We start from the raw sequence: 16,858 nt of genomic DNA on the forward strand, positions 1-16,858 counted from the left end.
AAGCCCAGTCCCAATGACAACATCCAAATAAATCAACATTATATCATGGAATAAATAACATGTGAATCTGAATGGAAGAAAACATTAAACACAAGTTCACAGTTATTCATATGTTGCTGAGCATCTCTGCAGGCCTTGTATCCTGTAACAACAAAACAATACAAAAATTACCTTCGTATTATGGTGAACTTCAAAATGCTGCATTGTCTTTTTTTTACGAGCTGCTCTTACGCTTCTGTTTTGAAGGTCTCAAAGGATATTCTGTCTTCATTTACACCTTCAGGACACTCGTTAATGTCCTTTACGCCCAGTGTGGCCAGAGCTGTGGAGGGAGGGGGGGGGGGAAGGCTCTGTGAGTATTTGTTTTAGTCCACTTACTGGTTCTAAGAAAGACTGAATAAATACCTGACAAATAAATGCATGAACATTATTTCATGTATTATTTTGGTGTTGCTAATATGAATAACAATTATGTATTAAATGACACTGAGAGTGGGTGCAGTGTCCCACGCTCACCCTGCTTGTATTGGGCAAAAGTGATGTATGTTTGGTTGGCGGGGTCCAGTATGCCGAACACTGCTTTCAGGTTGGTGTTGTTGAACAGGTGGGGGCCTCTCACACCACTCTGCTGAGACATCTTCAGCTGCTCCAGCTGCTCAATGAGAAACTCTCTGGGATTCTCTGAAACACAGTAAAGTGTATTATTAACCCTTCGCTGCAGCCCTAATCCAGCACAGAAACAGCTAAATAAGGTTATTAGAATATGAGACTGGAAAGCTAACCAAAACCACGTTCCTGTACCGTGTGTGTGTGTGTGTGTGTGTGTTATCATTTGAGCTAACTAGCTTACTCATTTAGCTACTGCAAAAAGCGAGCGTGTTTCAGCACCGGGTGCGATGTTGTTGTGTGAAACCGAGACGAGAGAAGCTCTGACCGGGTCTGTAAAAGAAGAGCATGCTGGTCAAGTTGTCCATGAGCTCCATAATTTTGTGTTTCTTCAGATAATCACTGGCGTCTTTCTGTCTCTGCGTCGCCATCTTTTCCACCTCACTTTTGTTTGAGCTTGTTGCTATGATACGGCTGAGGCGCGCGCACAAACACACACAGCCCATCCTGACCCCTGACCCCTAACCCCTAACCCCTGACCCCTGACATTAACCTGAAAATAAGAGTAAAGTCACACGAACACAGTCAGAGTCACAGTAGACAGATTTCAAATCACCTCTTGGTGCATATTTTTTTTTTTAGGGCTGCAACCAACAATTATTTTCATTATTGATTCATCTTTAACTATTTTTTAGGTTTATACTATAAAATGTCCAGAAACACCTGAGTTGAAGGTGATGTTTTGGTGTTGCTTCTTGTGTCAAACCAACAGTTCAAAAGATAATTAAGATATTTAATTTGGAGAAAAGCATAACATCTACACGTCTTAGAAGCTGGAAACAGAGAACGTTTGGCATTCTTGCTTGATTAATGACTTTGAACAATTATCAACATTCTTGACGATTGATTTTGCAGACAAAGGTTTAGTTTGATATTTTTATTTCGAATACATTTTCTCTGCTAGGGGAGGAACAATCAAAAGGTGTACTTTGAATAAAATAGAATTACTTAATGACTTCAGCAGCTACCGTGTGTTCATGGAGTGTTCTCCTACTCTCTTACATATTTCATCCCTCAGTCTAAAAATACAAACACATTCAAAAAGGATGAAGGGACGTATCAACAGACGGGTACAAATGATTGTATAGACCAAATGATGTTGTTCCAGATAAGATCCTTATCCCCAGCAGCCAGCAGTGAAGCATTTTATTCCACTCCTGTTTGTTCCATTAGAAGAAAACTCCAAACACAGAAAATATCCATTTGCAGATGTCCCAGAAATTACTTTCCTTCCAGGCATGTGGCAGCCTTCAACTGCCAAAAATGGACTTAGTCTGCTTGGTTGAGTGTCCATCACACGGAAGACGTATACTTCCACATCAATCCACCTTTTGTTGTGCTTTAAGCTGCTGCACTGCAGCTGCAGCTTCTTGTCTGGCTTTGTAGCCCAGCAGTTCTGTCTGAAGGTCCCCGGGCTTCGGTGGGATCTCTGGTGTACTCTGAAAGATAAGACAACAGCAAGCATTGTTAAACACATACTGAAAGATTGGGCCTGTTTGGTTCAATTCCCATTCATGACTGGTCAAATGTCAATAATATGACATCACATAAACATAACAGCAATCTGAAACAGCTGGTTTATCCCTACCACATATACAGTATGTATGACCATGAGCCCATCTTTGAGTAAAAGCAACACTTTTACACCAGAAGCGTGGTGGCTGTCGAATTGTATTTTGGAAAATGCAGGAAATACTAACACATATAGTATAGTATGTATAGTATGTGTTGTTATATAGCTAAAGAATACCTCGGCTGTATAACAACACTGTAATTATTTATTTTAGAGTAATAACAGCTGCACTACACAGTTGTGTGTACATCACATTTTTTGTATTTTCAAAACTTTTCAAAAACCTGAAAATGAACTTGTTTATTGATTTAATCTACAGAACATCTACAGAAAACACAGACAGGCCACTGTGGAAAAAGAGGGTCGTTCTGTCCCTCACCAGATCAGGTATGTAGTACTGGTGGACGACCTGTGCTCCTGCAAACATGGCCAGTACACTGGCACCAAACATCCTCAGGTACCGAGGCCAAGACACACCGGCTGGCATCTTCACAGACTCCCCCTACCTGGAAATAGAGAGGAAGACATTAGTGAACAAATCAAAACCATATGGCAGAAAGAAGCATGTAATATTTCTGTCTGCTCTCTGAAGGGTTTTCTAGCTAGTTTACCATTGTGATATCATATATTTGTATGTACACATATCATACATGTTCTGTACGTTGTAATGTTAACCACATGCAGTAAATCCAGTGACAGAGACGCAACTGTCACTGTTTGTTAGCCCCGATGTTACAGTAACCAGGGCTAAAAGTTTAAAGAACAGTAAATAGTGACAGAGCAACAGACATAAACTGACAAGAGGTGACGCTAGTAAGACCTTACCTTATTGAATTCACTGTCACTTAAATAAATGGCCTGAATATGAAGCTGATTTTCACCATTTTAAACCCAACTGTCTGTCATTGGGACATCCGAGCAGGTCATGCTGTTTAGCTAACACGGAGATCATTTAAAAAGGTAAAGAGGTCTCACTCTGTCTGTATTTACGGATACCGCCAAAGGTTAAGATTCCGTTTCCCGTCGCCTCTTTGTGCAAACCTTGTTTGTTGTACTAGTTTAAAACAGGTGAGTTGGGAAAGAAATTAAATACTACTACTGCTGGATAATGTAGAGGCTTTAGATGTGTGCGTTTTGAAGGGGGTCTGTTTTTATTGTGGAGTGATGCGCTGTACAAAAACACAGCATCTTTGGCTGCTACGTTATTCTACAGTATAAATTCGTGTTGGTGTTTTAATATATACGAGATCTGTCGCCGTCTAGCGGTAGCTTGCACGAATTCATACCATGGTCTGTGTACCATGGACTATATTCACGTGTGTATTTTATTATGTTTAAATGAATAAATAACACACAGTTTTACTTAATAATTATCGTTGGTTGTAGTAGTACAGTTGTGTAATGTGACTAAGCATCGATACTTGTCCTAAATGATCTTTTTAGTGTGACCCCTGCAGTAAACCTCCTAACCAGGAGGTGGCGGTAAACCATCGCTCAACCCAAGCAAAAGGAAATGTTCACGTTTAAATGGTCTTTGTTTTGTGAGGATTCCCTGCCCCCCGTCTCCTTATTTGAAAACTAAAGAACAAAATGTATGACAGGTATGTTAGTTTGTTCATATACCTTTATGTTCCGTTAATGTAGAGGTTACTTGCGGTTTCAAGATAGCTTTAGGACTGCGTAATGTTGTTAGCTTACTGTTAGCTAAAGCTTCTACCTTCCTGTAGCAGCGTCCATCCGTCTTCTTTGTGCCAGCAATGTACCGTATGTGCTATAATCTCCACACAGCTCATATCTCCAGTGTGTATTAATGCATTTGTCAGCAGAATGAATGTATTCAAATAAGTCAACAGTTAAGATGGAAGAAAACCAGTATACATCATTGACGGTTCCCACGGATTATTTTCAGCAGTGGTGAGTTGGTGCTGGAGGTGGCAGGTCCTGGGAAACTTCTCATGTTATCTCCTTGACGTCTTCATTTTCATGCATGGGATGGAGAAAAATAAATAGCATTTGACACACGACATCACACATACCTGTATACTTTATATTTTGGCTTGTAGCAAGTGATAGTGTGATTATGAAGGATAGTAACCTGTCAAAGGAAAATGTAGTAAAATGTTCCTCTAAAGGGGAACGTGGCTAATAATGTAGGACTAATAACAGGAATCATAAGTACTCTCAGTTATAATTTCAGGTGTGTGACAATAAATGTATTAATTGTCAGTTCATTTAAAATGTGTTGATTTTGTGTACGTTTGACACGTTTAAAAAGATATTTCTTAAAGTTTTGACACGTTACTTCATTATCCAGCAGTTATTACACCATCACTTGCTACAGGCTCCATAAATACACCTGCAGTGGCTCGTACTCAGCCTATTTGCAAACTGTAGAATGGATACAGCCTGAAAAGAAACTCTTCACATGTGTGATCTGTAGTTGACCTCATATATCAATCACAGTTTTTGCAAGTCCTATCAAGTGTTTGTATATCTTCATTCCATTGTGGTCAGCGCACAACAAAGCTGGTGATAAAAAGACCTATTTGTGGGTGCAATGAGTGAGTGTTCTAGGTTATATGCTCAAAACAAATCAAATAGCCACAATCAAGCAAAGACTTACATACTCATGCAATGAATGAAATGCAGAGTATACAAACAGGTGTATATCAGAGCATGTATGTTTGTAAGTATTGTGTCTTGTAAGTTTGCCTCACCCACTTGTTCACGCACCCCATTGAACGCCAGTCTTCTCTCGCTGTGTCCGGGTCCTGTTTTGTTTTATTCTTTTGCTCACCCTCCTCTTCCCTCTGTCTTTAACCCTTGTCTTCATCCTCCTCTCTTCTTCTCTCATGCACCCTCTTTTCTAGGTACCAGTCCAGCCAGCAGCACCCTGAGGCGCAGTATGTGATGCCGTATCACAACGTGGGCCATTACACAGAAGGTCCCAGAGATGAGCTTGTCATGGCTGAGCTGTCTGTCCACCGGGAGCCACCTCTTCACCAGGAACCTTTTTATCAGAACTACCCCCCGGCCGCAAATCACTACCAGGACCTGAGCTATCACAACGTCAGGGAGCACCAGCAGCAGCAGCAGCAGCAGCAGCAGCATCCTGCACACCTGCACCACCCTCAGCACCAGCATACAATACAGCAGCAGGAGCTGAGTGTTGAGCACCAACCTCAGCCTGCTGGTCCACCTCAAGGTATGGAAGAGATTATTGACCCAACAGTTCTTTTAGTCATATGTACTGTATTTAAATATCTGCTACTTTTTGTAGTAGTACATCTGTCAGCCTATACTGTATATTGCACATGCTGCATGGTGTGACTTGGCAAACAGTTGATTGTCAGTGATCCTCTCTGGAATAATTTGGCAGGACTAAGACACCAAGAAGCAGAAAAACACATCATAAAATGTAAATCTAGGTTTTCTCAACAGCTTGAGCTGTTTCTCAGCCAAGCAGTTGCCCTCTGGGCCCCTACCTACGTCATTGTCCGCTGTATGTTCTCTGATGAACATGAGTTTGCTTCTGAATTCACCAACGGGTGCCTTTTTGTCTTTTTATCGGTCACTGTCATACCTCAACATGTTCCTCCTCTCTGTCCTAGTTGTGACGCCAGTGAAGAAGAAGAGAGGCCGGCCTCCTAAGCAGCAGGCGGAGGATGGCAAGACGCAGGAGGAGGAGGATGAGATTGAGGCCGCCAAGAAAGCCAAGAGGGCTCTCAACCGCTTCAACGGCATGTCAGTGGCTGAGGTTATGGCCAAAACCCTGCCAGACGTTATTACCTACAATCTGGACATTTTGATTGTGAGTTTTTTAACTGGGGACCTATTAAGAAGTTGTATATTTGTTTATTTGAACAAGTAATGGATTGGTGTTTTGTTTTTTAAAGATTTACACACAGTGTATCTATGTTGTAAAGTTTCATTCGCAAAAAAAGCGTAATTCTTAGGTCCGTTGCCATGGTAACACCTTCATGTTTCTCCTCAGATTGGAATTAACCCAGGACTATTGTCAGCCTTCAAAGGACACCATTACCCAAACCCAGGAAACCATTTCTGTATGTTGAAATTCAATTTCATTACTGACTACAGGGAATACACTCCAGCGTTCACACTTAACTTCTTCTACCCCGTTGGAGCCACCGAACACTTGTTAGCTCAGATTTGTTCAAACTCTTAATAATTTCAAATGCAAGTAGAGATCCCAAAGTTTCACTTCATGCAGCTGATTCACAAAGAAATGTTATAAAATGATGCAAATACACTTTGTAACTTATAAATGCTGTCTTGGTTTGAATACTTCCCTCAGATAACAGAATGCAGTGTGTGTGTGACACTGTTGCACCAGATTTTTAAGGGGTCATAAAGGGGGAATATCAACATCAATAGACAATTTATTAATGCCATTTTAAAATGTATCATGAGAATCAGAATCCATGGAGGTTTTCAAAATGAGAGGTTGCTGAAATCAGAGTGCACCGTGATTTCATAAGCTCTTATGTCTAGCTCCTTAAGAATATTTATCATCACACCGTTTCTAAAGTGTAGTAGGCACATTGTCTACATGTAGAATATTAGTCTTTGATTTTCCTCTCTTGATGTTTTGTACATTGTTTATTGTTCTGCTGGTAAGGCGGCCAAACAGATTTGATGCTGGTGCTGTCATTCACTTTTAGCACATTGCTTTACAATGAAAATATTTTACTGCTCGTCCAAAACCGTTTTTTTACGTCATGTTCATCATCAGCTCACTGCATTATGCTGGAAAACAAACCTGCACACTGTCCAGCTGTGTGCTGACGCAGTTCTGGAGATTTGGTGCAGCTACAATAACTGAAAAATCCTTTAACCTTAAAAAAGTAGTCTGGCTCTAGTGTTTTGAAATGTATTTTGTGTGTCTTGATAGCCACTTGGCTAATTACATTTTCAACTCTTTATTTCCATCCAGGGAAATGTCTGTTTCTTTCTGGTCTAACTGACCAGCAGCTCAACTACATGCATGACCAGAGCCTGCCGGAGAATTATAGCATCGGCTTCACCAACATGGTAGAGAGGACCACGCCTGGCAGCAAGGACCTCTCCAGGTGAACCCACATTGATCTATCAAGTTTATAGAATGCTTTCATACAGAATGACTCAGAGTTAGTGCAACACTAAGACCACCAACAGTGACGAACTTCACCTAAAGTAATCATGTGTACCTTGAAACAAACATACATAATCATATTGGGGTTGTATGTTTCTGTCCCAGTAAGGAGATTCGTGAAGGAGGTCGACAGTTACTTGACAAGCTGCAGAAGTACAAGCCATTAATAGCAGCTTTTAATGGAAAAGGTAAACTTATTGAAACACTACAACTACTTTACTTCAAGTATTTTGAAGACTTATTCATGAGGCCAGGAAGTTTAACAGTGTATTGACATTTGTTTATTGTGGCAGGTATTTATGAAATCTTCTGCAAAGAAACATTTGGTGTGAAGGCGAAGAATCTGGAGTTTGGTCTGCAGCCCTACAAAATCCCAGAAACCGAAACGGTGTGTTGAAACAGTACCTGGATTACTCTTAAAGTATAGTTAACAATCCAAACAACAATCCTCAAAGCATATTTCCCGTCACCTAGGTGTGCTACTTGATGCCATCGTCAAGCCCTCGCTGTGCCCAGTTCCCCCGTGCACAGGATAAGGTACATTTCTACATCAAGCTGAAGGAGCTGCGAGACCAGATGAAAGGCCTGGCACCCAGCCACGAGGTGGAAGAGACACAGTACTTGTTCGATCTGCAGCTAGCGAAAGGTAAACGGCACAATTCCCTTTAGCTGTATAGTACAGGTGTCTATGTATGTGTATATATTAGATGAAGATCTAACTCCTTGATGTTGTGTTTGTTCTGCAGAGGATGCTAAGAGGCTTGCAATCAAAGAAGAGCAGGTGGATCCAGAGTATGAAAGCTGTAGTGGGCTGCATGACGACGCGAGGCAAAGCAGCAGCACCTCCAACTAAAAGAGACTGAGGAGAGGTTAAAAAACAGGCCTGTCTGCTGTAGCACACAGGTAGTGTAGTTACTACGTAGTTCTAATCAAATTTAGCTGGAACTTTGTATTCACAAACAAAACAATCAATAGTTTCCGGTGCGTATACTGTAACTGTAAATAATGACTTCAAACCACTGTGACTGATTGCCTATCTAAAGCAATTAAAACGTCTGAGCTGATTTTCATACAAAACTGACATGAAGTGAACCAATGACCTGAGCCATCCCTGTTCCTGCACACACACGTGGGTGGCACTGTACTGTACACATTCCTGCCAGCAGATTCACACTATTCCACTGATCTGCAGGTGGCGGTAACACGCCATGATGCGCTGCAATGTGCCGGCAAAGGCAGCAAAGAAGACTGCTTGCTAGTAAACATGGATGTAAACAATCCAGGTTTCAATTTTTTAAGAAACTCTGCTTTGCAAGTGTGTTATGACGATACACGAAGCGTTTTGCAGAGTAACACTGAATGTAAACAGCTTTTTAAGTTTGCAGTAAACTATATAAAACACTGCCATGGTCCTTTTATGATAACTTTTTCTGGAACTTTATTACTAATGTATTGGGTAATGACTTATAAATGGCTTCTGCAAGCAGCACAATCCATCTTTATTGTGGTATCTTGCAGAAATGGACATTGTAGGCCAGTCAGCGGAGAACACGACACGGAACCACTGCAGCTGGAGATGTTCACTCAACAGATACCAGATATCGGCTGTACTAGTAGCATGATGCATCAATGAGGGTAAGAAACCCTCTGATGACACCACAAGAGAAGAGGAGTCATACAGTTTCCTGAGGCATCGCAATGTGACGCACAAGGGAGAAAGTGCCCACAACGGTTACATTTTCTAACTCTCAAACAGACTGTGCATGTTTTTGGTGTTATTTTTTATCACTATTTATTGCATTTTGTATGGTATGTGTGTCCAGTGACTTATTTTTGTATTTTAAAAAAAGAAAAAACCCAGACATTTTATGATTTATCACCTGTATAAATAGGTAATTGTACTCTGGAATTTCTAATCTGTAATTACAGAGTTATTAAATCTCTTCTAAAGCTGGCACGTTTATTGTCTCGTTGTCATTCAAGTTCAAGTCATTCATGTGAAGCTGTAATATTTGTACAACCTGTAACGTAAGGAAACGTACACACGCCATCAGAGAGCATGAGTAAACAATGACACAAGTAATTCCTATTTACACATTTCTGGCTACAATACAGCATGTGCAGCTATACTACAGTACAGGGCAACCGCTTTGTTGAATACAACTTCAAAAGACCTGAACCCAGACTATATTAAAGCGTTTGTTATCATTTGGATGTAATCGGACATTGTGCAAATCTGCTTTGCACTTAAACACAGTACTATGTGGACGTTATTTTAGCCTTTTAAAACTATTATTAATCTATTTTTCAAAAATGGGGAGCTCATAGTGTAGTAAGAAATGCCTTTTATATTTTCTGCTGTAAAAGTAAAAAAAACATCAATGATGTCTTATCAAGTTGTATTGAAATATTTTGCACAACCTCCTGTTTGTAACGTGGATGCGGTTAACAAAGACGGGACAATAAAATTGCCCCATTGGAACATTTAAACTGTGTAAGATGCAGTAATATCTATAATAGAGCCAAAGCCATCAGCATATTATTTTAATTTTAAATAAATCTGTTCTAAAAAACACTGAAACTATCCTTTAAACTTTAAAGGTTTTTTTTTTTTTTTTAACTATGGTAGTAATATTAACAGTTGTACTCACTATTGGAAGCATAGTCGGAAAAATAGCATGAAATACTTAAAAACCAGCAAACTGCAAACATAACCCTTTAAACGTCTCAGACTATCAGCCAATAGAAAACAAATCTCACAGAGTTTAAAAGTCGACCGGCTCATACCAATGCTAAAATAGGTGCTCACGCTTTTATATTGTTTGTCTTTATTTGTGCAGTTTATATCAAAAAGTCCATATTCAAACAGATTAACTGAACAAGAGATTATAATATTCAATAGTCTAAAATATGCTCCTTGGAGTCATTTTTCTTGTTTATAGTCAAAGATATTTTTCTTTTTACACCCCTACGTCTTCGACTTGAGATCTTCCGGTGTCAAAGTTGACCGGCAGTGCTGTCATGTCTTTGTTGCCTGTGTTACACCACATATGTTGTGAATAGAAGAGCGGGATAGATGGGAAAAAAGAGTTATCGGTACAGAAGAAACACATTTAAGTCTCAACCTACAACAGGTTCGTTCAAGTTTTTAAATACTAGTAAATTGTGTGCAATTTCTTTGCGAGGAATCTCAGTGGGAGCGAAACCATTCATCCATGCTAAGTTAGCTGAACAGCTAGCTGTTGGCTAACATTAGCTGCACTTGTGGCACTGCTACTGAACTGCTGTTAACAATACCATTCATATAATCACCCGGAATACGGAACATTTATGATTGAAATGTGATACTTACAAACTTGTACCTTTACCTGCTAGCATTGTATTCTAAACCTGGTTTAAAATAGCTGATTGATAGCTGGTTTTCATTCGGCTTTAGCTTGTTAGCTAGCATAGCCATGGAAGAAGGAAGAAAGATATTAGCAGGTGTAGATGTGTAGTCGCACTATTTGGTGTTTCAGATATCTATTGTTGTTGTACTTGTATAAGATAGGGTCTGCTCAGGAGTGTTTTAATTGTTTAATGTGTAATCGCCATCTAAGTTATCTTTGTTTATGTTGTGGTTTATCTTTTGTTGCTAACTCCACAGTTTGTCAACAGTACCCTGGCACATGCATTCAGTTTCATACACTGCCAGACTCCTAATATACTGAAACACATGTACATCACCTAGCTATGTTTCCTCAACTTGCATATTGATTTATTTAATAAAGTCAAACCACCCAAAAGATGGAAGAAAAGCTGAATGGATCATTCCCTGTTGTCTCTCCGGAGTATCTTCATCAGTGGTGAGTCTTCCTCCTCACCACAATGTGACCACACAGGAGTCAGATTATGTCAGCAAACCTCTGAATGGCAAAGTGTGATGAAAATGAAATGAAAGCATGTGCGCCCAGTTGCCCTTTTAACTTTTGTTTCACCATTGTTTTCATTAAATTCGTCATTTGTTTTGTGCACCATGAACTGTGATTTACAGTGCTGTGTAAGTTGTTTTGTTACAGTTTGATGGCATTTCACTGTAGTTTAGTACAGGGGGAACAAAGGAAACATCTTATGGGTGGAATGTTTAATATTGTCCCTTAATATGATGTGAAGCTTTACTACAGTCTCCTTGATTCCCTGACTGGGAACTGTGTGGGTTTTCCATGTGGTGTGAAAATACGTTGGAATCTGTATATTCTCCTTTTTGAACCATGGATGTACACTGATTCCACATTTTCAGAACTGATATACACTCAGCTGCCAGTTTATCAGGTCCACCTAGATGAAACTAATGCAGACCTGCAATAGATTCTACCACCGTTAAGGTTATAATGTTTAGTTTTGGTTGAAACGGTTTTAAAGAGGTGTTGATTCAACTTTATGGTCATTTTGAAGGCTGTTGCTCGGTGGACTGTCATACTAAGATGTTTCTAGTGTTTAGTTCACTCTCAATGGCATAAAGCTCCACAAACACCTCTCTAAAACGCTTTCAACTAAATTGGCAAACTAAATACAGTATGCAAGTTTATTTAATTAACCTAATATTAAGTTCATCTAATAAATTGATCATTAACTCAGACCCCGCAGCACATCCTACTGTTATTTCACTTGTATTTATTATTTCCCCCTGTTTTACTTATTGTTCCACCACAGGGTTCAGTCTGCACAGCAGTTTCAAGCTCTCCAGGCCCAGTATTCAGGCTTCAACTCCAACAATCAGTTTCACTACCCGGAGGGGCAGTCGGGAGAGACAGCCATGGCACACATGGCTAATCCAGAACCCATGATGGATCAGCAGGAACCTGCCAACCTGGCAAAACGTACTATGATCCCTTTTGAATAAAACATCCGCACTGTTTATAGATCAGCTGGTTGTGGGTCCCAGATTTCTTAATTTACTGTAAAGAGTTGACTCAGTGTGTCGACAGTAGGTCTGCACCATTATACCTGAATGATAAGGTCTGAGGAAAGTTTTGTAATACTGCATGGCATTAGCATGCGTTTGGAGAAAAGCTTCGTGTAAGTTAGTGACAGATTTGTATTTGGCTTTCTGAAATAGTTTTGAGTAGTATTGTGGTTTGAATGGAAGTTTGAAATGCTTCCAGGCTGACAGATTTGAATTAGATGGATTAATATTATGGCACAGTAAGATATAGAAGGAGTCTGTCAACAGTTCAACAGAGTGTAAGGACACGGTGAAGGTTCACACTGTTCTTCCTTTTGATGTCAGCTCTCTGAACTTTTCTTGTAGCTCCAGCCAAAAAGAGAGGCAGACAAGCTCAACCCAAGGCACCCAAACCACCAAAAGTCCCCAAGGCACCCAAGGCACCAAAGGCACCAAAGCCGCCTAAGGACCCAAATGCTCCTAAAGCCAAACCTGGTCCTAAGCCCAAGAAGGCCACTGAGGCTCAGGCAGACGGCAAGCAAGAGAAGATTGATGAGAGCTTCAAGAAGGTGAAGAGGAAAATTGACCGCTTCAAAGGAATGTCAGAGGAGGAAGTCATGAAAAAAACTCTACCAGACCTGCTGGATTACAACCTGGACTATGTCATTGTAAGATGCCCTGTTCAACTGTTTATCGGTGGAGCCAAACACTGTACAGGAGTGAATTTGAGTTCGTAAACTTCCAAAAAACATCTGCTGTTTTGCTTTCAGATTGGTATCAATCCAGGACTGATGGCAGCTTATATTGGACGGTGGTTTCCAGGTCCTGGAAATCATTTTTGTAAGTGTAACTGTCGTTTGTGAAGTGAGGTTATACACGTTCAAATTAAACATGTTACCTAGAATTGATTTTTATCCCATGTTGTGTCATAAATGGAGAATAAGCAGGATGCTGTGACACCCTTAACTTCAGAAAAATAAGAAGCCGATAAAAGAGATGAATGACTGGGTAACTTTTTAATTTCAGGGAAGTGCCTGTTTCTGTCTGGATTTACTGAGGAGCAGCTCAACCACATGCATGACACCACCCTGCCTGTTAAATACAAAATGGGCTTCACCAACATGGTGGCCAGGGCAACACCAGGGAGCAAAGACCTCTCAAGGTAGGTTTAAAGATGTTGGGGAGAAAAACGGACGCATCAGTAGCATCACTCATGGATCTTGATTTGATCACTCACCATCATGTTAACTGGAGCCACACACTGTCCTGTAACCATATATCTTTTGTTTTCAACTCAACAGTAAAGAGTTACGTGAAGGAGGCACGATTCTTGTAGAGAAGCTGAAGAAATTCAAGCCTCTTATTGCAGTTTTTAATGGAAAATGTAAGCAGTCTTCCACTACAGAGCAACGGTTACAATAATATGAGTCTTTAAAGTGAATGAAAGTCATATTTTTCTGTCTCTTTCCCCTCAAGGCATCTATGAAATGTTCTGCAGAGAATTGTTTGGTAAAAAACCAAAGAAACTTGATTTTGGTTTGCAGCCACACAAGATCCCCGACTGTGACGTGGTGAGCGCCCCACTGCTTTGCAACTTCATGTCAGATTCCTCAAATATTGATGAAAAAACATCAGTTTCATAAATGCAGAGCTATTACCTTTGAAGAATTGATCTGACACTCACCCCCCCCCCCCCTTACACACAGGCTCTCTATCTGATGCCTTCATCCAGCGCTCGTTGTGCTCAGTTTCCTCGTGCTCAGGACAAAGTCCACTTTTACATCAAACTCAGGGAGCTCAGAGATGAGCTGAAGGGCGTCCAAAAAAGCACTGAGATCGAGGAGGTTGAGTACTCGTTTGACCTGAAATTGGCCAAGGGTAAGTTATCCACCCTGTAGCTATGGCATGGCAGTTCAGAATGAAACTAGGAAGCAGGATTGTGACATACAGAAAAAGAGACTGAAAAAGCTATAACCATCATTTAAAATAATTAGTGCAGTAAAATACTGTATGAAGAATTAGCATTGAAAGTATTAGCATTTACTCCTTTTTAACGTCAACAGAGGATGCCAAGAGGATGGCGATAAAGGAGGAGCAGTACGATCCTGGTTATGAAGATGCCTACGGTGGTGCATATGCAGAGAGAGGACCCGAAGGGGACCAGGCCCAAAGCCAGACCAACGGTCACTGTACATTCTCATCTGCAGATAACACAGGTAACACACACACACACACACACACACACACACACACACACAGCTATATGCCACTCTTCACATTTTATTAAACCTGTTATAGGTTGTTTAAATTAAACACCCGTTGCACTGATCAGGGTGCAGGATGATGTTGTATGTCCACACACGTATTTCAGCCATCTTTGAATTTAAATATTTCTGTGAAGTTTCGGAGTTCTTGCTCAGCTGTGATTGAATCAGTTAGCTTGTTTACATGAACTTAAGTAACCGGGTTACTGCCGGCTTTCTGCAGTAAGATGACTTCTTAAACATCTTGTATATAAGAAAACTGCTTCCTGTGATCAAGGTCAGGGAACAGAGAATATGAGAATGATTTACAGCCAAATGTCTTAGCCATGTATACATCTAACAGGGCTTCAGTATGCAGATGTATGACAAGCCTGTCCTCTCACTGCGCTATAAGGCCTCCAACACACATGTACACACACATACACTCAAAAGGAAGCAGCATATTGCGTCACTACTACAGTTAAAATAAGTAATGCTTCTGATATAAGGTCTGGGGTAGAGGAGAAATCGGATTACTGAGCTGCTGCATGTGCACGTACATTTACGGTAACCAGGTTGTCCAATACCCTGAGTAATCAGACTTCCCTGAGTAGCCTGGTGTCTTGTGTGCATGTCCACATACTCAATGACCATAGCTTATGACTGGAAAGTAAAATGTGTGGGCAACACAAGTCATCAGTTGTGTCACATCATCGTCAGCAGAGGGCTTCAGTCTGAGTTGTCTGTCTGCAGAAGGAGCACAGGAGGCGACTACGTCACAAATAGCAGAAGGCCAGCTCCCAGACGGACAGTGGATGACCCAGTCCTTCGCAGATCAGATCCCAGACATCAGCGGCGGACCAAAGGACGGCAGCGTATAAGGAAAAGACTTCTTTTGTCAGCTTTTAGGTTGTTTTCCTTTTTTATTAGTGTCCGAGTGGGATAAATACACATAGATGGACTTTTTAGAGATGTTGCAGAATATTCTTTCTGCATTTTTTATTTTGTTTGTGGTCTTGTATACATGTATGATCATCTTCATGGCAGTCTTTTTAAATATGTGAAATCAGGGACTCGACAATGATGCGTGACTGTCCTTGGAGAAGGTCATGTATTTAAATGTTTGTTTTGCCTTTGTACTGTACTGTACTGCACTGTACTGCACTGTACTGTACTGTACTGCACTGCGATGCAGTAAGTGTAAACATTCATGTCTACTGTTTTGACAGTAGATCAAACTCCAGATGGATATTTTATAAGCTTGACAGATCAGTGAGAGCCGATACGATCCTCTATGTGACTTGAGGAATTAGCTAGCATTAATGTTTTACATTCATGGTGCTATGAACTGACCACGATGCAAAGTGATCACTCGGTGAAACCAGACTCCACAGAAGGAAGTTCTGGCAAACCTTTCAAAATAATGTTACAAAACTCAAACAGGTTATATTTTAATCTGTGTTATTATCACTTTTCTGCTTTAGTAATTTTAGAATTATGTTTTGTATGTTTATGAAAATGTCATTCACAAGGAATTTTATGAAACACTTGTCAATTAAAATGTCCTGATAATGCTTTTTCTATATTATTGGATTACCTTTCAGTCATTTTAACTGTCATACAGCCTTGTGGGTAAACTTAGAGTATAGTGAGGATCACTGAGGTGTTTTATTTGTAGAGAATATAGAAAACAGTTAAAAGTGGAGCCCAACATTGAAGAAAAGGGCTGACATGCAACAAAGGTTGTGTGTTAGTGGTCAAAGCTACAAACCATGTTACTGTGAAATCCTGTTTCAGAATCTGAGTTCCCCCAAGATGCTTCAGCAGAGGTAAAGTAACGTGTTTGACAATGTTGGACAACTTCAACATGACCACTTCAGAGTCACGGCGCTGCAGTATCAGAGCTGCCTGTTACTGCACGCTATACTACATACAAAACAGCAGCACACACTTTGTAGGATTTGACACACATGCTAGATAAAGTAAGACTCATTCAAATCTTGATTGAAAATGATTTTTGCTAATGTTTGTACTAAACTTACTGCTCATATCATCCTTTGAAAAACAATTGTGAACTTGTAATACTACAGCGGTGCCATACCACATATTTAACTGATTTTCATACAGTCTAGACGAACACCAGATGTTTGCGATGAAACAGGTGCATTTAGCAGATGACAAGTTTGCGTTGAAACGATCACTAGCATTTCTTCTTCTACACAAAGTACAGATGTGTTAAGATGATTGGATAATGAATATCCATTTAGAAACTCTATTGCTGATTGATCCAACAGTTATTT

The 16,858-nt window shown here is 40.3% G+C and overlaps 4 protein-coding genes across 6 annotated transcripts; 2 read left to right on the plus strand and 2 right to left on the minus strand.

Annotated features, from left to right (window-relative positions):
• Positions 1 to 102: 102 nt before the first annotated feature.
• Positions 103 to 1,037, minus strand: efcab10 (EF-hand calcium binding domain 10). Its single transcript, XM_070908122.1, has 4 exons — positions 935 to 1,037; positions 517 to 681; positions 232 to 322; positions 103 to 142 (listed from the first exon to the last, which is right to left on the minus strand). Exons 1-4 carry the CDS (start codon positions 1,035 to 1,037, stop codon positions 103 to 105), a joined length of 399 nt encoding a protein of 132 aa, XP_070764223.1.
• Positions 1,038 to 1,528: 491 nt separating this feature from the next.
• uqcc6 (ubiquinol-cytochrome c reductase complex assembly factor 6) lies at positions 1,529 to 3,184 on the minus strand. The gene is made up of 3 exons (XM_070907964.1): positions 3,065 to 3,184; positions 2,619 to 2,745; positions 1,529 to 2,105 (listed from the first exon to the last, which is right to left on the minus strand). Exons 2-3 carry the CDS (start codon positions 2,724 to 2,726, stop codon positions 1,986 to 1,988), a joined length of 228 nt encoding a protein of 75 aa, XP_070764065.1. The 5' UTR covers positions 2,727 to 2,745; positions 3,065 to 3,184; the 3' UTR covers positions 1,529 to 1,985.
• A 576-nt stretch (positions 3,185 to 3,760) lies between these two features.
• Positions 3,761 to 9,246, plus strand: tdg.2 (thymine DNA glycosylase, tandem duplicate 2). Its single transcript, XM_070907501.1, has 10 exons — positions 3,761 to 3,840; positions 5,110 to 5,444; positions 5,851 to 6,050; positions 6,234 to 6,303; positions 7,194 to 7,329; positions 7,497 to 7,579; positions 7,685 to 7,779; positions 7,866 to 8,037; positions 8,138 to 8,294; positions 8,910 to 9,246. The coding sequence occupies exons 1-9, from the start codon at positions 3,830 to 3,832 to the stop codon at positions 8,242 to 8,244; spliced, it is 1,209 nt and encodes a 402-aa protein (XP_070763602.1). The 5' UTR covers positions 3,761 to 3,829; the 3' UTR covers positions 8,245 to 8,294; positions 8,910 to 9,246.
• Positions 9,247 to 10,423: 1,177 nt separating this feature from the next.
• LOC139286560 (G/T mismatch-specific thymine DNA glycosylase-like) lies at positions 10,424 to 16,132 on the plus strand. Of its 3 annotated transcripts, none has more exons than XM_070907400.1 (11): positions 10,424 to 10,525; positions 11,162 to 11,236; positions 12,084 to 12,250; positions 12,682 to 12,983; positions 13,086 to 13,155; positions 13,342 to 13,477; positions 13,617 to 13,699; positions 13,792 to 13,886; positions 14,022 to 14,193; positions 14,379 to 14,531; positions 15,312 to 16,132. In XM_070907400.1, exons 2-11 carry the CDS (start codon positions 11,178 to 11,180, stop codon positions 15,437 to 15,439), a joined length of 1,365 nt encoding a protein of 454 aa, XP_070763501.1. In that variant the 5' UTR covers positions 10,424 to 10,525; positions 11,162 to 11,177; the 3' UTR covers positions 15,440 to 16,132. The 3 variants fall into 3 exon arrangements, with proteins under 3 accessions (XP_070763501.1, XP_070763502.1, XP_070763503.1); XM_070907401.1 differs by having other exon boundaries at positions 10,427 to 10,525; positions 11,178 to 11,236; XM_070907402.1 differs by lacking the exon at positions 11,162 to 11,236 and having other exon boundaries at positions 10,500 to 10,525.
• Positions 16,133 to 16,858: the final 726 nt, after the last annotated feature.

This window comes from Enoplosus armatus, chromosome 6 (genome assembly GCF_043641665.1).
Source record: "Enoplosus armatus isolate fEnoArm2 chromosome 6, fEnoArm2.hap1, whole genome shotgun sequence".
NCBI lineage: Eukaryota > Metazoa > Chordata > Actinopteri > Centrarchiformes > Enoplosidae > Enoplosus > Enoplosus armatus.